At 31.2% G+C, this 22,915-nt stretch overlaps 8 protein-coding genes across 9 annotated transcripts; 4 read left to right on the forward strand and 4 right to left on the reverse strand.

Annotated features, from left to right (window-relative positions):
- The first annotated feature begins 62 nt into the window (after nt 1-62).
- LOC128386898 (endoplasmic reticulum mannosyl-oligosaccharide 1,2-alpha-mannosidase-like) lies at nt 63-3,736 on the forward strand. The gene is made up of 3 exons (XM_053346011.1): nt 63-1,140; nt 1,594-3,300; nt 3,431-3,736. Exons 1-3 carry the CDS (start codon nt 1,048-1,050, stop codon nt 3,689-3,691), a joined length of 2,061 nt encoding a protein of 686 aa, XP_053201986.1. The 5' UTR covers nt 63-1,047; the 3' UTR covers nt 3,692-3,736.
- LOC128386912 (homologous-pairing protein 2 homolog) lies at nt 3,648-4,713 on the reverse strand. The gene is made up of 2 exons (XM_053346027.1): nt 4,571-4,713; nt 3,648-4,240 (listed from the first exon to the last, which is right to left on the reverse strand). The coding sequence occupies exon 2, from the start codon at nt 4,224-4,226 to the stop codon at nt 3,648-3,650; it is 579 nt and encodes a 192-aa protein (XP_053202002.1). The 5' UTR covers nt 4,227-4,240; nt 4,571-4,713.
- An 83-nt stretch (nt 4,714-4,796) lies between these two features.
- LOC128386908 (Golgi apparatus membrane protein TVP23 homolog B-like) lies at nt 4,797-6,777 on the forward strand. Of its 2 annotated transcripts, none has more exons than XM_053346021.1 (5): nt 4,797-4,932; nt 5,054-5,161; nt 5,302-5,695; nt 5,796-5,921; nt 6,158-6,777. In XM_053346021.1, exons 2-5 carry the CDS (start codon nt 5,082-5,084, stop codon nt 6,239-6,241), a joined length of 684 nt encoding a protein of 227 aa, XP_053201996.1. In that variant the 5' UTR covers nt 4,797-4,932; nt 5,054-5,081; the 3' UTR covers nt 6,242-6,777. The 2 variants fall into 2 exon arrangements, with proteins under 2 accessions (XP_053201996.1, XP_053201997.1); XM_053346022.1 differs by having other exon boundaries at nt 5,069-5,161.
- Nucleotides 6,778-6,824: 47 nt separating this feature from the next.
- LOC128386905 (tropomyosin-like) lies at nt 6,825-8,481 on the reverse strand. Its single transcript, XM_053346019.1, has 8 exons — nt 8,161-8,481; nt 7,972-8,097; nt 7,763-7,896; nt 7,583-7,700; nt 7,445-7,515; nt 7,241-7,379; nt 7,106-7,175; nt 6,825-7,027 (listed from the first exon to the last, which is right to left on the reverse strand). Exons 1-8 carry the CDS (start codon nt 8,272-8,274, stop codon nt 6,945-6,947), a joined length of 855 nt encoding a protein of 284 aa, XP_053201994.1. The 5' UTR covers nt 8,275-8,481; the 3' UTR covers nt 6,825-6,944.
- Nucleotides 8,482-8,693: 212 nt separating this feature from the next.
- Nucleotides 8,694-9,944, reverse strand: LOC128386907 (uncharacterized). Its single transcript, XM_053346020.1, has 4 exons — nt 9,683-9,944; nt 9,275-9,600; nt 9,081-9,212; nt 8,694-8,985 (listed from the first exon to the last, which is right to left on the reverse strand). Exons 1-4 carry the CDS (start codon nt 9,729-9,731, stop codon nt 8,761-8,763), a joined length of 732 nt encoding a protein of 243 aa, XP_053201995.1. The 5' UTR covers nt 9,732-9,944; the 3' UTR covers nt 8,694-8,760.
- Nucleotides 9,945-10,339: 395 nt separating this feature from the next.
- LOC128386910 (sugar transporter SWEET1-like) lies at nt 10,340-13,484 on the reverse strand. Its single transcript, XM_053346025.1, has 6 exons — nt 13,266-13,484; nt 12,709-12,786; nt 12,091-12,214; nt 11,731-12,000; nt 11,059-11,139; nt 10,340-10,992 (listed from the first exon to the last, which is right to left on the reverse strand). The coding sequence occupies exons 1-6, from the start codon at nt 13,331-13,333 to the stop codon at nt 10,957-10,959; spliced, it is 657 nt and encodes a 218-aa protein (XP_053202000.1). The 5' UTR covers nt 13,334-13,484; the 3' UTR covers nt 10,340-10,956.
- A 147-nt stretch (nt 13,485-13,631) lies between these two features.
- LOC128386899 (tyrosine-protein kinase Fyn-like) lies at nt 13,632-17,811 on the forward strand. Its single transcript, XM_053346013.1, has 3 exons — nt 13,632-15,066; nt 15,854-16,806; nt 17,329-17,811. The coding sequence occupies exons 1-3, from the start codon at nt 14,576-14,578 to the stop codon at nt 17,541-17,543; spliced, it is 1,659 nt and encodes a 552-aa protein (XP_053201988.1). The 5' UTR covers nt 13,632-14,575; the 3' UTR covers nt 17,544-17,811.
- Nucleotides 17,812-18,999: 1,188 nt separating this feature from the next.
- Nucleotides 19,000-22,912, forward strand: LOC128386901 (3-methyl-2-oxobutanoate dehydrogenase [lipoamide] kinase, mitochondrial-like). The gene is made up of 7 exons (XM_053346015.1): nt 19,000-19,502; nt 19,682-19,750; nt 20,851-21,009; nt 21,066-21,185; nt 21,298-21,599; nt 22,029-22,115; nt 22,393-22,912. Exons 1-7 carry the CDS (start codon nt 19,338-19,340, stop codon nt 22,694-22,696), a joined length of 1,206 nt encoding a protein of 401 aa, XP_053201990.1. The 5' UTR covers nt 19,000-19,337; the 3' UTR covers nt 22,697-22,912.
- The last annotated feature ends 3 nt before the right edge of the window (nt 22,913-22,915 follow it).

Consider the following 22,915-nt stretch of genomic DNA (forward strand, 5'->3'; position numbering starts at 1 on the left):
GAAAAAGAAAAGAAAGAAAATTTTTTCTCTTAAAAATTAATTGACAAAATTTTACTTTAATCTTAATCTCAGCTTTTAATTGTTGATTTTTTGGATAATACAAATGTTAATCTGTTTTGTTCAAATTCTTAAATTTTTTTCCCTCCACCATTATCAGGATAATTAATCAAAGTGGAAAAAGTGTCCAGTTGTTAATTAGAGTAATTTAAAAGAAATTTATTCTTTTTTGCTGAAATTAAATTTCTTTTGATGATTAACATGAAGTTTCTTAATATCAGTTGATATTTGTTGGGAAGAAAATGTTAATCTGATCAGTTTGGTGATTGATTTTCTTTTTACTTGGAATTTGTGTTCAATGTGAACAGAGAGACAAATGGAGAGAAACTAAAAAAAGAGAAAAGACAAAACTTGTTATGAAAGATAAAAAAAGAAAGAGCAAATCAGCTGATAAATTTGCTTCTTTTTCATTGATGAGATACTTTTGTGTCTTTTCAACCATTTTTTTTTCTTTCTCTTCTTCAAACAATTAAATTCCATTGTTAATGATGACTTTTAATTGCTGCTCATTTTAATCCGTAATTCCAATTGTGTGCTCAATCCACTACCAAGGGGAAAAAACATCCTAATCTATTAACTAGATAATCACTTGATAGAGATAAATGTTGAACAATATCTTTTATCAATTCTATTTCAACAATATAATTTTCTATCTTGTTTCTCTCTTCTTTGTCATCTTCAATTCTAATTATTAGAATTCCATGTGTTCATTTTGACGACGTTTAAATATATTCTATGTTTGTTATCTAAATTGTGAACAATCTCTCAATCATCGTGCTCATCAAAAGACATTCTATCCTGTTACTCAATCCCCGGAGAATTTTGGAAAGACATTCATGTATTAATAATCTATTCTATTCTCTTTCATCATCTCTATATCTTTCTCTCTCTCTCTCATCCTTCCTCATAATTTGTTCTCTTCTGTGATAATTGAGACAAAGAATTTGCCATTAATTGAAAGGATCCAATCATCATTTAAATGACACAAGGATGACCAGTGAGAGAGAGCATTTCATCAATGACCCTGAAACTGGATCTAAATCGAGCCTTTTATTCAAATCAAATCGGATTAGGTTACTTCGGGTTAGTATTTTTCCATAAATAATAATTTCATCAACTAAATTTACATCGTTGATTAATCTTTGTTCACCTAGATATTGATCCATTTGGTCCTTAAGGTTTATTAATAACCTTTTTTTTTGCTATTAACATTGACTACTAAATTTACTCATCACTAACCTTTAACTTGAATGGGTATTGATACTATTTTTGTAACTAATTAGTAACAAATCAATAATCTCAATGATTAACTTTTCTATTTTAATAATTGACTGTTCAACTATTGAACAAGCAAACAATCAAGTCAATCATTCACTCAAATTAATCACATTTAAATCTAGTTTACATTGTTACCTTTTCTATAGGGATTAATTTTACTTTTCTATGATCTAATTGTTACAACATTGACAACTTTTTTAAATCATCAAAAAATTAGCGATTATGTTTAATACTGATTATTCATCTTCTTCTCTACAGTTATGGCGACCATTACCTCGATTCGTGAAAATATTTTTGGGTATTGTCTTGTTATCTGTCTCTCTAATGAGCTGCCTTCTAATGGTTTGGCCTGATTTAATCAAAAACAATTTACCCATAAATCAGTCATCTTTCAAATTAGATTCTAATAATATAATCAACGAGCTAAACAACAACAAAAACAACAATGAGCACCATCAACAATTACCACAACCCCAACAATCTGTGATATTTTCACCTCAACAATTACCTCGACCGAAACAACAACCGAGCTCAAATCAAGATACTTTTAGTGTTACTGATATTCTTAAACCTTTATCTCCAAATTCATTGCAATCTTCATCTTCCTCATCATCATCAATATTGGATCCATTGTTATTACAAATTAAAAAATCTTCTCTCATTGTATCTCCATCCTCATCATCACCATCATCATCATCATCGCAATATCGGTCATTTGTTAAAGTTGAGGGTGACTTTAGTCTAGATGATATTAGTTGGGAACGAGATATACTTAATAGTGAGGTTGCAATCAACAATCAACAGAAAGAGATAATTGCAGCAACTTTACATTCATGGGAAGGTTACAGGAAATACGCCTGGGGTCAAGATACATTGAAACCAATTTCACAAAGTTACGCAACTTGGTTTGGTGTTGGATTAACTATAATCGATTCACTTGATACACTTTTATTGATGGGATTAGAGAAAGAATTTAAAGAATCTCTTGATTGGATTGAAAAAGATCTTAACTTTCATTCCAATGGTGATGTTAATTGTTTCGAAATGACAATCAGAGTTCTTGGTGGTCTTTTATCATCTTATCATATAACTCGAAGTGCAACTCTATTGACAAAAGCTCTTGATGTTGGTGATCGATTAATTCACTGTTTCGATTCTAAATCTGGTTCTATTCCTTATAGTGATGTTAATCTATTAACCAAATTACCTAAATCACCAGTTTGGTCTCAAGATTCATCTACATCGGAAGTTAGTACAATGCAACTTGAGTTTCGTGATTTATCCCGAATAACTAAACAATCAATTTTCGAGGAAACATCATTTAAAACATCTTTGCATCTTCACGAACTAACTAAAGATGATCCATTGGTGCCAATGTTTATCAATCCCGCAACTGGTAGTTTCTCACCGTCAACAATTACCCTTGGAGCTCGTGGTGATTCATATTATGAATATTTATTGAAACAATATTTACAAACAGGAATTGATTGGTTAAAAGGTGATTGGTTGAAAGCGGTTGATGCAATTAGAAATCGTCTTGTCAGGGTAACTCAGGGTCCAAAACAATTAACTTTTATCGGTGAATTGTTACGTCGAGAAACATCCGTTGTTCATCCTAAAATGGATCATCTTGTTTGCTTCCTTTCGGGTTCGTTGGCTTTGGGTCATCATCACCTAACAAAGACCAATGCTTATGCTGATGATTATGCAATGAAAAGTAAAATTGACCAACACTTGGAACTTGCCTTGGCTTTGGCTCGAACCTGCCAATTTATGTACAATACAACCCAAACTGGATTATCACCGGAAATCATGTATTTCAATGAAAATCCATCGCAAGGTGAAGATGAATTAACTATTCATCCAGCTGATGCACACAATTTGCTTCGTCCCGAACATGTTGAATCACTGTTTTACCTTTATCACTTAACCAAGGATCAACAATATCGTGATCAAGGATGGCAGGTTTGTGTTCACTTTTCAGAAATTAGTTTTTTTTTTATTTCTTTTATAGATTTTTACTTACATTTTGATATTGATTTTTTTTTGTTCTTTGTGATAATTCAATTAATTATTTACTTTTTCTTTTTGACAGATTTTTCAGTCTTTCAACAAATATTGTAAAATACCCACCGGTGGTTATACCAGCATTGGAGATGTTAGAGATTCAAAACATGTTCGTCCAAAAGATCACCAAGAATCATTTTGGTTTGCAGAAACATTGAAATATCTCTACTTATTGTTCAGTGATGATGAACAATTGATTCACAAAATTTTAAATCATTATATTTTTAACACAGAGGGTCATCTGGTTAAGAGATATCAATATCCAACTCCTCAAGAAGGCTCTTCTTAGTTCCTTCGTAATTCTCAAGAATCATATTAAATGCATCTTTGGTGATCCTTTTCCGTTTATTAGCTTCTTTCTTCATTTTCGCGTGTTTTTCTTGACTTTCTTTGAGTAAACTTGAATCCACTTTGTTAGCTGAACATGTCTCTATTTTGGCTTGTAAATCTTTGATCTCAGCATTTAAACTAGTTAACTTTTTATTTATCTCTTCCAATGGTAATACCTCTTTACGTCGCGATACCTCAGCCTTTTTTTCATTCAAATCCATTGAAAGTTTTTCATATTCGGTATAAAGAACCTTGATATTTTCTTCGATCTGTTTTAAATCATCATCTTTAACCTCAGTGAAACAATCCTGATTGATGAAATAGATACTTTGCTTTCCATAAGTTTTGGTTAATATTTTCTCCTTTTCAACCAAACTCTCCAAAGCTTTAGTAATATCTTTCTTTCCGTAGCTTTGCAAATTTCCATGAATATCGTTAGCACTATAAGGTCGATTTGTCGATTTCAAATAATTAAACACCGCTTCTTCAGTCATTGTGTCACCAAAATCTATAAGAAAAAAAAATTGAACAAAAGGTGGAAATGTTAGAGAAATGAAAAAACCAAACCAAAAAATTGAAACCAAAAGGTTAGCAACAAATGACTCTTAAAGTTCAAAGTAATTCCAAATCAAAATCAAAATCTAACTAATAGTGATCACCAAACTAATAAGCCAATATAGAAAAAAAAGGTCTTAACAATCAACCAAATTAATAACATAATCAAAAGATGGAGTCCAGGCAAAGACACCAGAGACAATTAATAAAAAATAGCGTCACAATACATAGAAACCATAAAATCTAATATAACGATGAAGAAACAATTGAACATATTACTCACCTTGAAGAATAAACTAAATCACCAAGAATAAATTGAAATAAATCAACGAGAAATAAATTAATGGTTAATAACAAACGACAAAGAAAAAACTTGCATTGAGAGAAAAGAGAAAATTAAAAATTCGATTCCAAAAAAATGGCGCGTTTTCCATTTGGACCAATCAGATCGACTCTTTAAATCTCACACTTTTCTTCACCTGTTTGTCTTCGTGTTAATTGTCAATCTGTTTTCTATCAATTTTAATCGTTTCAATTATGGAAACAATTTGATCGCAATTGTTTAATTTTGTTAAATTAACGCGAATTAACATCTAATCGTTGGTAGACTAGATTTTTCACTTGAAGTGATTAAAAATTCTAACTGTAAGTTTATTGTCTGCTGATTTTATTTATTTAACTTTTCCTTCATGTTAAAAGATTGAATTGATAATCTTTGTTTTGATTTCTATTTTGTTTACACCATTAATTATTTAATTTATTTTAGTTGTTTTCTTTATAGATTTATATTACCAATGGCGTCTACATCTAGTCCTGAACATCTTATCTTTGACTTTGAGCGAAGTGTCTCGATTCAACCTCAGAAACGATTCAAGTAATTTACTAATTCTAATTGAATATTGTGTGATTGGTTTCCCTATGTGTTCATATGATGATGTGGTTTCTTTTTTTGTCTTAATTTGTTTTTTTTTTCTATTTTTAATTGTATCATATTTTTCTCTCCTCTTTCATCAGACATCCTATGGCTGCTTTGTTCCATGTAGCCTTCAAAGGAGCTGCTATTCTTCTCTACCTTTTTGGTGGACTTTTTGGTCAAAATTTTCTCTCCACTTTTGTTGCTCTGGTCTTTTTAATCTCTATGGATTTTTGGACCGTTAAAAATGTCACTGGAAGGCTACTTGCTGGTCTTCGTTGGTGGAACCATGTTGACGAGGAAGGAAACAACCATTGGGTGTTTGAAAATAAACATGCCAAAAGTCAATCAGATTCAGCATCATTGAATATCTTTGATGATAAAGATTCCAACACAGCTGATTCTCAAATATTTTGGATACCATTAATTTTTACTCCATTAATTTGGTTCCTTTTACTTCTTGTTACCATATTCCGATTTAACATCCAGTGGTTTGTAAGTGTAAACAACAAATCAAAACGATTTACTTACCTGTTCACTTTAGTAATTTTTTTTTCTTCCATTTCTTGGTTTTCTATTTCATCTCTTTTTTCAGGTTGTCGTGGCTTTAGCTTTGATCTTAAGTTCATCTAATCTATATGGTTACATTCGGTGTAGATTAGGATCGAAAGACGTGAAATCAACTCTTACACAATTCGTTGGGAAGAAAATATTTTACAATGTAAGAATGTTGATTACTAAATAGATCTAACAATTTAACAAAATCAAAACGAAAGAAGAAAAAAACTGGACATAACAAATGCATTTTCACTTTGTGATACAAGTCAAGCATTTTTTAGAAACCAAATCTCTCTAACATATTATATCGTATTAAATATATTTATTTACCCTGCATGTTAATTGTGATCCGATTAATTCGCTTATCAATTTAAATATATTCTTTTACCCTTTAAACAGTTCATGGGACCAAGCAGCAGCAACAGCAACACTTCAACCGTTAATCCAACACCATCAACCACTAGTTTCGTATCCACATCATAACCTAAGCTGAAGGAAATTTCTCAAATCACTTAAATCACCGGAGAGAAAAATTTTACATATAAATAGTCTATTCCAATTGCTTAAACTGAGAACTTCAGTATTTTTATTACTCTAAATTGTTTTTTTCTTCACTTTTCTCACTCATTCTCACGTAAATCAACGTGTAGATAAACAAAAACACAACAACTCACCTATGGAAAGAAAACAATTTGCTACTTTCCCCCTGTAATTATTATTCTTCATTGTGATTAACTATCTAATTTACGAAATTGCTACAATCCTGTTGAATTAACGATCTACTTGAACCAATGTGGCGGAGAAAAGTTCAAAAAAACTCACTTCAACTTTAACCATTTCCATTGGAAAATCACAATCGAAATATCCAACTACAATATTATCTCATTTATTGTGAGAAATTGATTGAATTTATTGAAAAATTCATTGGGTCACAATCGAAATCTGATTCTTCTGAGAAATTTTCATCGGAGCAACAATTAAATACAATTGTGTTAATCAGAACAATTTAGAAAAATTTATATATTTAATTTCCGATGAACGCGATTTTTATTCAGAAAAATTTGAATCATTTTATATGATTTATTGATTCTACATAATTATCATTCTGATTGTTGTTTCTTAATTAAAATCAATCAACTGATCATCAATCCAATTTAAATAATTTCCAATGAACATTGAGTAAGTATTAATATCCAGTTAATTCAGCAAAAGTTTGATCCATTTCATCAGTGAGACTCTTTGATTTTTCCTTCTCATGAGCCAATTGATCTAAATGATTAACAATTAACAATTTAAATCAATTATACATAACAATTAACAACAATTTAAACAGAATTAATCACTTACCTTCAATCCTGTCAACCTCTTTAAGCAATTTCTGTACAGCTCGTTCAGCAAAATCAGCTCTTGTTTCAGCCTTTAAATTGAATCATCGAATTGATATTAACTAAATTGATTAACAACAATTAACTAAACACAAACCTCTCGAAGTTGATTTTTTAAATCATCAATTCGCTCCTCGTATTCATCTTGTTTGGCCATTGATTTCTCTTCACTTACTTCCAACGATTTAACATTGTTACTGACGACTTTCAATTCCTCTTCAAGTTCCAATATTTTACTAATTAATGAAAAGGAATCACAATTAATTGGGATTTTAATCAATTCCCCAACCGATTAGCTTACATTTCACCAGTTTGAGCTCTTTCCTCAGCTCTTTCGAGATCATCTTCAACCTCAGCGACCTTTTTAGCAAGCTAGATAATCAAATGATCGAGTAAACAATTAATTGTTAGGAAACGAATTAATCAACAATTAACTCACCTCATCGTACTTTTTATCCGCTTCTTCAACGGCAGTTCGAGTTTCTTTCAATTGTGATTCCAAAATTTTCAATCGTTCACTATCTAGAGTATTACGATGCTCGAACATTTTCTTCATTCTATATAACAACAATTAGAGAATTTAATTAGATGAGAGTCGACAATTAAATCTATTAATTACCTTTCGCTTTCATCTCCAGCCTGAGAAACTTGTTCAAATTTAACCTGAGCGATTTTAGTTCCTTCTTCAGATTTTTCCAAATCCTCTTCTAATTGTTGGACTTTTCTGGCTAATGAGGCAACTTCATTTTCGGCCTTAATTGTTCAATTAATCGTAAAGAAAATAAATCAACAATTATCACGATCGAAAAGGAGAAACAATTAACTCACCACATGGAGACTTTTCTCCTTGGTTTCCAATTCTTCATTTGTCCTGGCAAGATTTTCGGTGGCGTGAACGAGATCTTCTTGAATTTGGACCAATCGCTTTTCTAAGGCCATTATTTCCTCTTCGGCCTTTGAATCAACAAAACAATTAACAGTCTGGGACAATTCAATTAGTAACAATCAACTGCTCACCTTAGAAACCCTCGAATTAGCTTCCCTAAGGGAAGTCTCCGCTGTATCAGCTCGATCCATAGCATTGTCCTTATCAATCTTAATCGACGCCATTTTTTTCTTAATTGCTTCCATTTTGAAGAATTGATGTTGATCACTTTACACTTGATTAACTAAAATCGATTAACTAATTGATAAATTTACTTTAAAATGAAACCTTTTGAAAGAAACTGGTTGATATTCAATTGATTTTGTGTTGGTTGTTGGAAGTTGATTACAATTTAGATGAATTGAATTGATGTTAGTTGATTCTTGGTGATCAACACAGTGTTTGGTGTTTATTGGTAATTGTTTTAAAATGAAGATTAGATTATGATTTAAATTTAGATTCCAATTGAGAATTATATTCTTGGCTTAAGTTTCGATGAAAAACTTTTTTCTGTAAAACGGATTAGCTTTAATCCTAAAGATTATCTTTGGGTGACAATTAATTGGGTGTTGTGTTTAATTTAGTCGAGACAAAAACGACAATAAGTAAATAAATTGACAATTAATTTATGAAAATTAACAATTTTATTGGAAAACAATAAGTTAGAGTGTATTTGATTAGTAAATTGTTGTCTACGTTTGAGTGTAAATGTCAAGATTTGGTAAGACAAAAGTTAATGAATGTTTGACTGCCTTTCGGTTTAAATGTAAAGGAGCTAATTTAGCACAATTAGTTGATTCCTCTTCCCATTTATTGCAAAGTAAATCAGTTGTTTCAGTAAACAATGAGTCCATGTGCTCAGTTGAATAGTTAAGTGAAGCTTGATTACAATTAGCAGCGACGACATTAAGGAAACACTGGATAAGAAAATAAGAATAAGAATAAGAAAAAAAAGAAACAATTAAGAGATTAATAATTGCGAATCTCAATCGATTGTAAAGTTAATTGTTACCCTTCGAGTTTTCCAATAGTAGCAACAAGTGTAAGGAATCTTCATGTCGAGGTTATCGATATGATCTCGAACATACTCCATTTCGGCAACATAACGGTCAACACAATCGATGGCCTTTGGATATTGTCCACTCTGATTGGAAAGTAATAGATAAGAGTTTAATTGGTGTAATTAAGGTGGAACAATTAACTTACCTCTCTCATGCAAGCGGTTTTGGCGACAAACTCTTGACGGGCTTCGAAGGTGTTACATGTGTTTCTCATGGTTTTTCGAGCACCCGACAAGATCACATCGAGAACTTGAGACGGAAAAGGTTTCAAACAAACTCGAAGATCTTTCAACTTTTTCGAAGCGGCTTTTGATCGGACACAATGGTCATTGTTCAATTCTTCGGGTGTAGTTGGTAAAGGTATCGCTCGATCGGCCAAAGGTAAAAGTTCATTTGACCAAACGTCCAAATTGTGTCGATAATCAGTACAATTAACTTTACCACTTCTTGGAGCACCGATAATTATACCAACTGATTGACAAACAGTAAATAACAATAAAGATGACAGTTAAATTATTAATATCAATTTAGAATCACTCATTTATAAACTTACCATTGATTGTTAGTTGAAGAGCAATGATTAAGATTGTTGATGAATACATGATGATTTCAATTGAATCAATGAATAGAAAATTTAAAACACTGTCTGTATTTATACTCTGTCATGATTAGATTGTTGATTATTAGCAATTTAATTAACCAAACTTGCCCTTTAATCCACTTGTATCATCGCCCTTGATTAAATTGTGATTGTTACGTGACCAGTTTGAAGTTTTAAGTTGACCGATAATTATTGTTGATTGTGCTTATTGTGAAAGTTGAAAGACACGTTAATCAATTTGGATGATCAACCCTAACAATTTATAATCAAATTACTCTGTTGCTGATTTACCCTCAATTCAAATGTTAATCTAGTTTAAAGTTAAAACCAAACTCATTGACTTTCGTGCCAATAAATTAAGGATTAACCTGATGGGACAAATCATTTAGGGCTAATCACAGTGGGTTGATTTGATTATATTTAGATCACTCATCTTGTAATCATTGCACAATTTGTTTGATTAATATGAGTACGAATCAGTGAAACCCAAACAAGTAACTAAATTAAAAGATTTGGGGCTTATGAGATCCAAAAAAAATTAAGCTCACAATTAACTCGATTTTTTTTCTTCGGCATCGATTAATTAAAAATCAATTAGTTCAATTAAGATTAGATTATGAGAAATTAATAATATTCACATGTTATTAGTTATTGTGATTCGGATCATACCCTTTTAATTGTTCAAAGGCAACAACAGTTATTACTTTCAATTAGTACTTTCATGTTACATCATGATACTTGACTACAATTTAGTGATTAATAAAATATTAGTTAACTTTTTTTTTGATTATACCATAAGAGATGTACAATTTGTTGATTTTTTGGTATAGATATGATAACAAGTCATAATAACAAGAACTATCAAAATGGGATTGATCTCATACATTGAGATACCATAATAAAGTAATAATTATTATCAATTATATGAGAATAAATAGATTTTTCTTAAACAAAATAAGCCCAAATTGTCAATTGGAATAGGCGATGATTGTGTTTTGATTGATTTTTACGGTAAAAAGAAAACAAAGTTCCAATTTAAGGAATAAGGAAGGTCAACTTGGTCCAAAGGCGAATGAAGAGAGAAATTGAAAATTGTTCCTTTTGATGGGCAAAAGTTTTGGTTCTTTGTTATTCCTCAGAAAATCAGGAAAAAGAGATAAATTTCAGAGAAGAAATAGTTCCAAAATAGTAAAAAAAACGTAAAAAAGCTTAATTGAGCCGCTTTTTCATAAATTTTCGAGGAGAAATTCCTTTTCCAATGTCTGTAAATATAAAGAAAAATAATGATTTAGTTAATCGTCAAAACTATTCATGGATTACGAACTCACCTTATAACTACTTTGAGGTGGATAGAAAATGAACAATGATAATTGGAAGACAGCCAAGATTATGGCGAGGGAATTTGAGATCTAAGAATTAGATCAATATGGAAATAGAAATAAAAAAACAAGTTAAATAGTTTAAATTGTAAATATGAACAAATCATCATCATATGTTTGGTGTGAAAAAAAGATGAAAAGGTAAATCAGGTTAAAATCAAAGTGCCAAGATTAAGGTGATTGAACTCATAGGTGTCAACAGAAAATTCATCAAATGAATTCTTGTCCCTCTCACTCTCTCATCTAAATGTGGGTGTAATCGTGAACATTATTGAGAAAATTGCTTAATGTTAACAGAAAAAAACATGAATTATTGTGATTGAAATAAAGGTGCAATCAAATAAGAACTGTGTTTCTACATTTTGGATAAGCTTGATTGTTTGAGAACAATTAGAGGAGAAAACAATTTGAAAAGAATCACAATTGTGATTGTAAACATGATATAAAGAAATCAACTTCTAGGTATTGAACAGGGAAACAGAAATAAATGACGTAAATATTGTCAGTGATAAACCAAAAGAGGGATGAGAAAAAATGTCGATGTGGTTTCATTTAGAACTGTGATAGTTAAGGATAATAATGAAAAGCCACGTAGGTTAATCATTCAACTAATCAACTAACCTGGATGAAGGCATCGCCTATGAGAAGACCATAAGTAAACCAAAAGAAGGCGACAACAGCAGTAGAAAATATTAACCAAAAAGGTAATATACCAGAATTTTTATCTCGAATAACTTGAGAAATACTGGTCATCGGAGAACCGGAAAAAATAACACTAGAAACACCGGCGAGAATACCAGATAAGGCTCGAGGATTTTCTTGATGACCAAAGGCTAATTCAATGAGTAACATCACAGCAATGAGACAGCTAATTTTCATATTGATTGATCGCTAAATTGTAAAGAAAATTGAAAACAAATTGGAAATTAAAATGACATCAAGAGTAAGCAAAATGTGACATTTTCTAAATTCGATACTTACTTTGTTCAATGTAAAATGGTAATAGAATAGAACATATAAAGAGAAAATAGCGGTACCAATGGAATTAACAAATATAGTAACTGAATCGTGGATAACTAGTCCATAACGAAGACCTAAAAAAGTGCTAATGGTTGAATGAAACAAAAGGTAAAAAGACAGGAAGTTGAATGGAAAGAGGTGAAGGGTAAAAAAGGAGGAAGAAAATGGTTAATACAATGTAAAAGTTGATTCAAAAAACTAAATAATGGATCACGAATCATCATTAATCACTGTTATGTAAAAATGGCATAAAAAATTAAGCCTAAATTATATATTAAAATTGATCCAGACAGTATTGTTTGTGATGAATGAAAACCACAATTGATTCAATTGTTGTATTTGAACATCTTCACTTTCTTGTTGATTGCAGTGATTCAATGAATAGAGCTGAATAGGCTAACAATACAACGGTAATTGTATAATTGAAATGAAAATAAAATTTTGAGAGTGAAATTCAATGTTAAATAGTCAGAATCACAACTTGGAAGTTCACTAATATCTTTGTAAGTTGATTAAATTGAATCGGTTCATTGATTGTGGCAGAAAAGAAATGGAGAGGCTCAATTATTGTTTAATTACCATAGAAGACCAGCTATGAAAGGGAAAGCTGGAAAATCTTGTGTCGATTTCTTCTTCCATATTCTGATACAAATTTGCCTAAAAAAGAAAAGAAAAGAAAAATAAAAGAACTAATTAATAATTGATGTTCACATGGTTTCTAGGCGAAAATGAAAAGTAAGGGCAACAATGAGCAACGAGAGTGATGAGAGCAGAAACTCATTGTAACCATTAGATTGCAGTTAATTCAAGGTGATTGATTAAAAAAATTGAAAGATTCAATAAATTCTAGAAAATCTATAAAAGTAACAAAGAAGAAAATTAAAAAAGACAATTGTGACAAAAAGGGTTAACCCCCAACTTTAAGGGATAAGGAAAAGAATACACAGTAAATATATGGAGATGAAAAGAGAGAGAGAGATAAAGAAAAAGCCTCATTTATATTAGAATTTTAAGCGAGAATTTATGTTAAATGAAAAGAGATTAACTCTATTTGTAAGAAAATTAATTAGCTTTAGAATAGAATTAAAAAATTTAAGAACAATTAGTAAAAATGAAAAGAAAACACCAAGACTTACATTCCAGTTGTGAAGTTACAAAAGGTAAAAATTATGACCAAAGATGAGACAACATAAAGAAGCTCCATTGAAGGTAGAACAATCAAATCAGACCATTATTGATGCAATTGATTGAAAACAAAGAGTTTTAGGTTAATTAATGAAACTAAATTATTTACAAAGAAATTAATTAATTAGTAAACAAGAATTTTTTTTAAATATTATTGTGACTCCACAAACTCAGGTAACCGAATTTTAGAATAGAAAGAGGTGACATCTGTTGGTCTGTTTACAAATTCGAAAGTGGGAGGAGTCATAATGGTGAATAGAATTTCAATTCAAGAGTTGGAAGATTTTACTTTTTGATTTCTACTGATAAAAAGTCAAAGAAATTAATTGTTGATTAGTAATTAGACAAAACTAAATTAAATCAAGAACTGATCATTATGATTTTCTCTCATTTCTAATCACTGTTTGTGAGGGGTTTTCTTAGAATTTCTTTACTTGAATCTGTGGATTTATGTAACACTTTGTATATCTGTGAGTTATTTTTTTTTACATCGATAATCAGTTAATTGTATTTGTGATTTGATTCTCATCGGGAGAACTTGAATTATCTGTTAAATTTGCAAATGGTTAATAATTTACTATTCATTGAATTAAACTTTTTTCCTCTAATTTTGTGACTAGACAAATTTGTTAATCAAATAAATCTCTTGTTCTCTCAACTTATGGTCAACGTTTAATCCTCATGGAAATCTCAATGGTCTTGTGGTGATACTTTTCCTTTTGTGATATCAAGTGAAATATTATTCATATCAATTCAATAATTTTCCTCTTTCATGGCCCAATCTTCAAAGTTAATGATCAGTTTGGAAACAAAGATAATCTACTAAAATACTTTACATCCAATGGAACCAAATTGATTTTCTCAGCCCGAATTAGAAAGTAAAATCAACCAACCACAATTTGAGTTGAAAATATTTCCATCATCATCTCTCATTGTGATTTCTTTTTCTCGTTAAAACAAAGTGTTCACCCTAATTATACTCTTGTGTATTCTCCAGTTAATTGTAATTCTTAAAGTAATTTAAGTTAAGCGCAAAGTAATTGAGCTGAAATAGTGCGATTTCTTTGCTACAAGTTACTAAGCAACAGTTTTTCCCCTTATAGGCGACACTACTTTGGTTTGTGGAGAGATTGAAGTTTTCATTATGTTTGAAGTAAATCGCCTTTACTGTTGTTGAATTTTGTTTATTTTGTTTGTTTGTTTGTTTATTTTTGTTTAAATCTCATAAATCGGATAATTCAGAGGTAAGAATTTTTGTATTATGGGTAATACATGTAAACGAGATGCACACCGTGTGGGTAACCCTGGTTTCAGTGTTAATCTGGATGGTTTTGCTGACTCAATGAATCCAATGCCCAATAATAGATCTCCTTTTACCGGAATTGGTGGAAACTGTAAAGGTATTACCAATTCAAATTCAACAACTAGTGCTCAAAGTGGTGCTGGAGGTGGTGTCACATGTTTGAAAGGTGCCAATTCAAATGATTCAGGAATCGTACGGACTCCATCTCATCATATGGTCTCTCACAGTGGCTCTCATGGATCACATGGGTCAAATAATCAACAGATAGTCATTGCTTTATATAATTATAATGCCAAAGATGAAGGAGATCTGAGCTTTCGTAAAGGTGATCGTTTAATCATATTAGACGATGGAGATCCAGATTGGTGGTTAGCTAAACATAAAGTCACCAATCAAAAAGGTTACATACCTCGGAATTATGTTGTAACAGAGGCCATCGAAACAGAAGAGTAAGAATAATCAATTCTATCAATTGTTTAACCTTTTCCTATCTGTCCTCTCATGAATTTCATTAATCCTCAATTCTCATTACTAAACTTAGGGTTATTACCTATTTTGGTAATACTATTTGATCATTTTCAATCACTCACAAATAGAGAGAAAAATATTGATAAGCTTTAGGGGTCTATTATCTCTGAGTAAAATCTTAACTCAATTAAAATTGATAAAGTTTCTATTAATCAATTGGTAACCAATTGATTGAAAAAATTGATTGAAGGTTGAGAAAAAATATATTCTCAAGTCAAGAGTGATTAAAGATTGGACAGAAATTGTTGAAAATTTCAATTTCAGTTGACATACATGTTTCATTTAATTCAAATTCATAGGATATTCTGGATTATCAGTTAATCTGTTAAAAGGGGGCAGATCTATGATGATGATTGATAATTACTTACAAGGGATAATTAAATTCCCGGAACTTTTTAATTACAAGATATAATCTCTGATAAATGTTTTCAGCTTTTGTTTTGTCTCATTTCTTTCTGCTTACAATTAGTTTTGATGATTATTCTCAGTTTGTTAATGTTTTCACTTAATTTTCTTTATTATATTGACTTGTTGTGATGAAATTTTAGAAAAATTCTCTCATGAAAAATCTGTAAGATTAACCATCTTAGTCCATCCTTGTTATATTATATTATTTTTTTTTCTATTTCTCATTAATTATCTTTTGACTAATTTTACTTTATTTTCTTTTTGTTTTTCTTTCCCATCAACCTTTCAACTTATATTTAGATGGTTCTTCGGTAAAATATCTCGTCGTGAAGCTGAGAAGCTCATGTTAGCTGGTGATTTACCTCGTGGAACCTTTTTGATACGAAACAGTGAACAAACAGCCGGTGCTTATTCATTGTCCATAAGAGATTGGGAATCATCTAAAGGTGACCATGTAAAACATTACAAAATTAAAACCTTGGACAATGGTGGTTACTTTGTGACAACTCGTAAAACCTTTCCTACTTTACAAGATTTGGTTGATTATTATTCAGAAGGAGCTAACGGATTGTGTCACGCATTAACTAAACCTTGTCCTAAAACCAAGCCCAGTTATTGGCCTAACAAAAAGGATGAAATTGAAAGGAAAGATCTTGAATTTATACGTGAACTTGGTGGTGGTAATTTTGGTAAAGTTTATTATGGTCTCTATAAAGGTCACACCGAGGTGGCCATTAAAACACTTAAATCTGGAACTATGTCACCACAAGCTTTCTTGGAAGAAGCTGCTATCATGAGAAAATGTAGACACGAGAAATTAGTACCACTTTATGGTGTATGTTCACAAGAAGAACCTCTCCTAATTGTTACAGAATTCATGTGCAACGGAAGTTTACTAGATTACCTAAGGAATAACAGGGAAGGCAAGAATCTTAAATTACCTGATCTCTTGGACATGGGCGCACAAATCGCAAGTGGCATGTCCTACCTAGAAAAGCAAAAGCTTATCCATCGTGATCTTGCCGCTCGCAATATACTTGTTGGTAAAAACAAACTTGTAAAAGTAGCTGATTTCGGGCTAGCAAGGGTAATAGAAGATTCTGAATATACTGCAAGACAAGGAGCCAAGTTTCCAATTAAATGGACAGCACCAGAAGCCGCTTTGTACGGTAAATTTTCAATCAAATCCGATGTTTGGTCTTACGGTATTCTCTTGTACGAACTTATAACTCATGGACAAGTTCCATATCCTGGTAAGATTTGATCTACTTTTTTCTCTATTTCATTGACGTTTTTATCTTTACTTGATTAACTTTCTTTTTGTTTCACTGATCATTTCATCAAGTTGACTAGTTAATTTGTAATAATAACTTCGAGAGCGTCACAATAATTAATATGTTCTGGTAAAGTTTCATTTTTCAATTTGTGGTCTTGTTTCTTGTTTCTTGTTTGTTGTTGTTTTGTTCACGATCAACATTCAACAGGAAGCATCAACTCCATTTTTCACCTTCATTTAATTGCGAGTGTCATGGTTATGATTCACCTGACTCATCACCTCGCTGAGCTTCATTCATTTCATGTTGATATCATTTCATTTTGTTTTGCTTACCTCAAGCTCCAGTGTTTTTTTGGTTCATTGAGCTCATTCAAGTTCATTTGATTGAGATTCAATTTTCTTCCAATTAGTTTTTTCTTCGATCTTTTTTTCTTCATCTTAATCATCTTAATTATTATCTTTTTACTAATAAATTATCGTTTTTCCTTTATTTCTCTAGGAATGCACAACAGGGAAGTCATCGAACAAGTCGAAAGAGGCTATCGAATGCCCAAACCGTCCAACTGTGAATGTCCGGACTCCGTTTACAGTATTATGCTCCAATGCTGGGATCCTGAGCCCGAAAAACGACATACCTTCGAATTCCTTTACGGTTTCTTTGACGACTTTTTCGTGTCAACTGAACCAAGTTACAGGGATGCTGAAGAGTTTTAACCTAAAACCTGGAAGTAAAACTTGCAAATTATATATTCTGATGACAATCTAGACTTACTGATTAGTGGATAATCGAGAAAAAGTGTAATGGTTTATTGGCTTTTACATTGACACAAAAAGAAAGTCGAAGCAAACATGAGACAAGTGAAAAACGCTCATGGATTAATACACATAAACACCAACAATGGAATAATCATCATCATCACATTCCTTCCTTTCGTTTTCTTCCACCCTGATTGTAAATATTCATTTTCTTTTCCTCTTCAACTTCCTCTCGAACAAAAAAAAACAAAACAATCATAACCATCAACTGCTACTTACAAAAATATAAAAGCAAAAAAAGCCTGAGTGTTGATGGTAAATTGATTCTATTATTATTATTATTATTATTATTTGACTCGTCCATCATCATCATCATCATCATCATCTTCATTTCCATCATCAATATCGCCATCATCTCTCTCATTATTACCATAGAGCCTTCACACAGTCTTCATCATCAAGAGCAAAGACTCAAAAAAGTACCAACTGCCGTTTGAACAACTTTTTTCGCGCTCTCTCATCGTTTCATGTTTCCTCCAATTAATCCAAAAAAATTATCCAACAATCAATTACAATTACGAAACAGAAAGGACTCATATTGAAAGAGACACAACTTTATTTCGTCACATTTTTTTTACCTCAGCAAATTTCATCATTATCATTATCATTCAACCATCAAAATCTTCATTTTTGTCATCAAAATCAACGCTTAAAATAATTAACACCTAACAAATATTGGTAGAAATTTAATATCTTTAGAACATTTGAAAAAAAACAAACGAAAGAAAAGTCTTCCTTCATTTTCTAAATCTTCTAATAACTTTTCCATATTCTTCTCATGTGCGAAAGTAGATCAAACTTTTTGTACAACTTTGTATTATTCACCTTTTTAATTATTCTCCTTTTTTTTCAATTAATTCTCAAAGAGTTCGAAAAATCGAAACTTTTTTTTCCACCTTCGATTTACCATCGTTATCTTCATCAAACTCTATGTACTTAAACTGAATCAAAAACCAATAAGAAATCAAATTTTAATTCAGATGATGTTTTCTCTCTTTATAAATACAAATCAAGTAAACTCTCGAAAAACTTGATTAACTTCATTTAATCAAAGTTAATCGATTTTTAATTTTCTAAAATTGAAAATTCTTTCTCGAGTTAATCTTTATTTTCCAATTGAAACTTAAGAAAACCAAAAGTCAATCTTGATTTTATTTTCTCGGTGAAAATTGATCAATCTACTTTCTAACATTTTAATGATTGAATTGCAATAGATTTTCAATTGATTACAATTAAATTAAATAAAATTTCCGAAGAACAATTAACTCGACTAGTGACATCTATTGGTCTTCATAGGAAAAGCCAAAGGCGGAGTTTAAATAAAGTTTAATGTTTATTTTGATTCTCATTTCACTTTATTGTTGATTAACTTGATTGTTAAGATAATTTAATTGCTCTCCCTCTTTGGTTGATTCTTCTCACTTTCTCTTTATTATCATGATGATAATTTCACGTTCTTATTCAGTTTGATTTCATCTCTTGTCCATGGTTAAGGTTGAGACAATTAATTAATCTCACCAGTTAATCCTTGTAACGTGATTAGTTGATTTTGTTTATGTTACATTTTAATTGATCGGGAAACTTAATTAGTGATTATTTTTTTTCCAACCCTTTATTAGCCTTTACCCTTGACCCTTTAACTTCTCTCCATTGTCTATAGTAATCTTTTAACTGATTATTTTCATCATCAATATGTTAGGTAGATCTTTCTCCTTAGCAAGTAAAAATGTTCCTTGTTTAGTAAAACCTTCAAATGATTTAGTTAATTCCCAGCGACTCTGTTTCTCAATTTGTCAACAACCAAACCGATTGGACTGGTTTTATAATCACAATTCAATTGATATCGCGGCTGTAAAGGTAAGTCTAAAAAATTCTATTCTAAAATGTGCCTTTGTTACTTTGGAAATTCTATTCTCGGTCAAACGAGAGAACAATTTAAATATTCTCTTCTTCTAATCTCGTTTTTCTCTTTTCTCTTCTGGTTTTTTCTACTGGTTCTTCCATCTTTGTTTTTCTATTCTCTTTACTTTCTCCAGCCCTCCGTTCGTTTAACCCCAGCAACCCTTTTGTATGCTGGTAAGAGTCCAGATGGAAGTCATCTATTGGTAAGTAAACAATTCTAATTGTATTTCTTTTTGTTTGAAAGGTGAAAGTTCTGGTCAAGAAAAACCGGTTCGGCATTTTCAGGCCTTTTTTTGGGTCGCAAATATGATCCTCTCTAAAAAGCCGAACTACATTTGTCGTTTTATTTTCACTTTTTGTGATTCTTTTTTTGGATAACTGATCATTGATCATTTCATGATGATTAAATTTTCACGTGAACAATTAATGGTTACCTCATGTTAACATGATCTGCAAGTGATTATATACTCACAAAAAAAGATGAAAGAGGGAAACATGATGATGATGATGATTGGATGATGTTGATGGTTAAACAACAATTTGACCTAAATTGTGATCGGCTTATGTTTTACAGTAAATGAAAGTGTAAGAATCAACTAAGCTAATCAATCTTCCTCTGTGTTAACTGATTACGTTTTAATAATCACTTTCACTTTATTGTTAATAATATCATTTTGAAATTTCCAATCATATGTTCACTCTGATCTATGATCTTTGTCCAAAGTTTTAATTATCATTAAACAACCATTTTGATAATTAGTTCTTTAATCATGAACATGCTCATTGGTCTTTAATTGCAACGGCAGTTTTAGGAATCACGAGAACCCTTTGGAAGATTATTCTTATGCAATTTAATCAATCATGTGATCGTATTTTATGTCTACGATTTACAATTGATTTCCTCTTAATCACACAGACACTCACACTCCTTTAATTATACTTTGAACAATCTTTGATAATATTAATTAACTATGAGAAAGTTATTCAATGTTATTCAAATTCAACTTCTTATTACTTGGAATTATAAATTCAAGTTTATTCCCGCTTTAAAAACTTTTACCGTTGATAATGTTTCAATTGTGCTTGACCTAATTAAGCTTATTAGTTTACACTTTTTTACATGATTAACTTGAATAATCAATTGCCGAGGTCTCTCCTTAATTTTATCTCTTGAAACCTTGTCTTGAGATGAAACAAACTTAAGAAAACCTTGATGATAATTGAAAATTTATCCTTTAATTTTCAATTCTTTTTTTGATTTCTATTAATTATCTAATTTATCTTTTGTTTACATTGACTACAGAGAAGTGCACAATATTTACATAAGGAATTACCCGTTCGAATAGCCCATAGGATCGCTGGATTTCGAGAGTTACCTTTTATTGTCGGATGTAATCCAACCATTCTTGGAGTCCATGAGCAATATATCCAGGCCTTTTACACCGTCACAGAGTTTCCCGAGGTGAGATGACCACCGGGAAGCCTCTTGTCTGATCGTTTAAAGTATAATGCAAATAGATCACAGATCTCGAAACAGAGAAACGATACACATCCATGTTGAGGCAATTACTTGACACCCACAAGGACGTGGTTACCAGGCTGGCCGAAGGATTTAGAGAATCAAGGAAACACATAAAGGTAATTGTCTTTTTATCTACAACGATCAACAATTAAATCGTAATCACCTTTTAAACAATATATGTTTCTCTTTCTCTTTTTTTTGTGCTTTTGTTTCTCTTTGACATTGGAGAACGAAGAGATTATCCGAAGTTTCCTGGATAGAACTTTAACCTCCCGTCTTGGAATGCGAATTCTCGCCGAACATCATTTAGCTCTTCATAGTGAGCAATCTAATCACGTTGGAATAATTAATCTTGCAATGAAACCCAAACAATTAATCGAGAAATGGTGTGATTATGTTCGGGTTTTAAGTGAAAATAAGTATGGAAAGTCGCCCGCTTTTCGTCTGAATGGTCATCTTAATGCGACCTTTCCTTACATCGAAGCTCCATTAGATTATATTCTTCCCGAGCTTCTTAAAAATGCTGTCAGGTAATTAAACAATTCCATACGATTTATGACACTTAAAATGTTACCTATCACCATTAACGTTATCAAACTGTTGACATTTCAAACGATTGAACAGATTTTGCAGATTTTCATGTGATCTCGTAATGATTGACAAAGCATAAAACTAACAATTTAATTAACACTAATCATTTAGTGGTAATTATCCTAAGCTATTGATATATTTATTTATTACGCATCATTAACTCTATACATTAAAATTGAATACAACTTAAAAACTGGTTAATCATTAATCGTTATCATGATTATCCCATGTGCTTTATTTCAATCAGCCTTTCATCAACAAGTTGATAGCTAACCAGACAATTAATATTAAAGAGATCTAAGAACAATTAATAGAAATTTTTGCCATGATTATTAAATCAATTTTTCTTTCTTTCATTTTTTTTCCAGAGCTAATGTTGAGTCGCATTTGGATTCACCAAATGTACCACCGATAACCATAACAATAGCTCAGAATAATATTGATTTCATCATTAGGTAAGATTAATCAACTATTGTGAACTAAATCATTGTGTCTCAACGATTGACGATAAACGATTGATTATACAGCCACGGAAAATGAGTTTGAGGGTAGTTTTATATCAATTGCGCATCGAAAGCGATAAGAAAATCTTATCAATCAAAACAATGGTGAATTTGAATGTCTTGATTATCTAACTACTGATAAATTGTCGTTATCGCCTTTGCTGCGCGAATGATATAAATTTACCCTCAAACTCATTTTCCGTGGCTGTATACTTTGTTAACTTATCAGAATTTCTGATCGTGGTGGTGGAATATCTCATGACATGATTGATCTTGTTACTCAATATCATTTTACGACCTCTGGAATGTCCACCGATCATCGGATCGATGGAGGTCTATTCGGCTGTATGATGCACGAGCCCAATTCGTCGACCACCAAAATGCACGGATTTGGATTCGGTTTGCCAACATCAAGAGCCTACGCCGAGTATCTTGGTGGCTCATTAACGATTGAATCGATGCAGGGAACAGGAACTGATGTGTACCTAAGGTTAAAACACATCGATGGTAAACACGAGAGCTTCCGAATCTGATCTCAAACTAATCAACAATCAACTTTGACTCTTTTTTATCAACGAAATGTGTTTATTTGTTTTTTGTTTTTCTCTCTTTTTGATTTACTTTTTTCTTTGCCCATGTTTACAATTACTTTTAATTCGTGTAAAATTCATGAAATTATACTCGATCAACTCCACACCATTGATTATCTTTTTTTTTCACATGAGTTGCACCAAGAAAATAAACAAATCTTT

Source organism: Panonychus citri, unplaced genomic scaffold (genome assembly GCF_014898815.1).
Source record: "Panonychus citri isolate SS breed McGregor unplaced genomic scaffold, ASM1489881v1 Contig00077, whole genome shotgun sequence".
NCBI classification, from domain to species: domain Eukaryota; kingdom Metazoa; phylum Arthropoda; class Arachnida; order Trombidiformes; family Tetranychidae; genus Panonychus; species Panonychus citri.

Excerpts from the sequence above, each read along its gene's own strand:
- LOC128386898 (XM_053346011.1), top strand. The coding sequence starts at position 1,048 with ATGACCAGTGAGAGAGAGCATTTCATCAATGACCCTGAAACTGGATCT. Across the intron at positions 1,141-1,593 it reads ATCGGATTAGGTTACTTCGG|TTATGGCGACCATTACCTCG; the intron begins GTTAGTATTTTT and ends TCTTCTCTACAG. Across the intron at positions 3,301-3,430 it reads ATCGTGATCAAGGATGGCAG|ATTTTTCAGTCTTTCAACAA; the intron begins GTTTGTGTTCAC and ends TCTTTTTGACAG.
- LOC128386912 (XM_053346027.1), bottom strand. The coding sequence starts at position 4,226 with ATGACTGAAGAAGCGGTGTTTAATTATTTGAAATCGACAAATCGACCT.
- LOC128386908 (XM_053346021.1), top strand. The coding sequence starts at position 5,082 with ATGGCGTCTACATCTAGTCCTGAACATCTTATCTTTGACTTTGAGCGA. Across the intron at positions 5,696-5,795 it reads GATTTAACATCCAGTGGTTT|GTTGTCGTGGCTTTAGCTTT; the intron begins GTAAGTGTAAAC and ends CTCTTTTTTCAG. Across the intron at positions 5,922-6,157 it reads GGAAGAAAATATTTTACAAT|TTCATGGGACCAAGCAGCAG; the intron begins GTAAGAATGTTG and ends CCCTTTAAACAG.
- LOC128386905 (XM_053346019.1), bottom strand. The coding sequence starts at position 8,274 with ATGGAAGCAATTAAGAAAAAAATGGCGTCGATTAAGATTGATAAGGAC. Across the intron at positions 7,380-7,444 it reads AGAGCTCAAACTGGTGAAAT|TAAAATATTGGAACTTGAAG; the intron begins GTAAGCTAATCG and ends TTCATTAATTAG. Across the intron at positions 7,176-7,240 it reads TAAAAAATCAACTTCGAGAG|GCTGAAACAAGAGCTGATTT; the intron begins GTTTGTGTTTAG and ends TTCAATTTAAAG.
- LOC128386907 (XM_053346020.1), bottom strand. The coding sequence starts at position 9,731 with ATGTATTCATCAACAATCTTAATCATTGCTCTTCAACTAACAATCAAT. Across the intron at positions 9,601-9,682 it reads TCTTCAACTAACAATCAATG|TTGGTATAATTATCGGTGCT; the intron begins GTAAGTTTATAA and ends TTTGTCAATCAG. Across the intron at positions 8,986-9,080 it reads ACTATTGGAAAACTCGAAGG|TGTTTCCTTAATGTCGTCGC; the intron begins GTAACAATTAAC and ends TTTCTTATCCAG.
- LOC128386910 (XM_053346025.1), bottom strand. The coding sequence starts at position 13,333 with ATGGAGCTTCTTTATGTTGTCTCATCTTTGGTCATAATTTTTACCTTT. Across the intron at positions 12,215-12,708 it reads TTCATAGCTGGTCTTCTATG|CACTTTTTTAGGTCTTCGTT; the intron begins GTAATTAAACAA and ends TTCAACCATTAG. Across the intron at positions 12,001-12,090 it reads ACCATTTTACATTGAACAAA|CGATCAATCAATATGAAAAT; the intron begins GTAAGTATCGAA and ends TTTACAATTTAG.
- LOC128386899 (XM_053346013.1), top strand. The coding sequence starts at position 14,576 with ATGGGTAATACATGTAAACGAGATGCACACCGTGTGGGTAACCCTGGT. Across the intron at positions 15,067-15,853 it reads GAGGCCATCGAAACAGAAGA|ATGGTTCTTCGGTAAAATAT; the intron begins GTAAGAATAATC and ends ACTTATATTTAG. Across the intron at positions 16,807-17,328 it reads TGGACAAGTTCCATATCCTG|GAATGCACAACAGGGAAGTC; the intron begins GTAAGATTTGAT and ends TTATTTCTCTAG.
- LOC128386901 (XM_053346015.1), top strand. The coding sequence starts at position 19,338 with ATGTTAGGTAGATCTTTCTCCTTAGCAAGTAAAAATGTTCCTTGTTTA. Across the intron at positions 19,751-20,850 it reads CAGATGGAAGTCATCTATTG|AGAAGTGCACAATATTTACA; the intron begins GTAAGTAAACAA and ends CATTGACTACAG. Across the intron at positions 22,116-22,392 it reads AATATTGATTTCATCATTAG|AATTTCTGATCGTGGTGGTG; the intron begins GTAAGATTAATC and ends TTAACTTATCAG.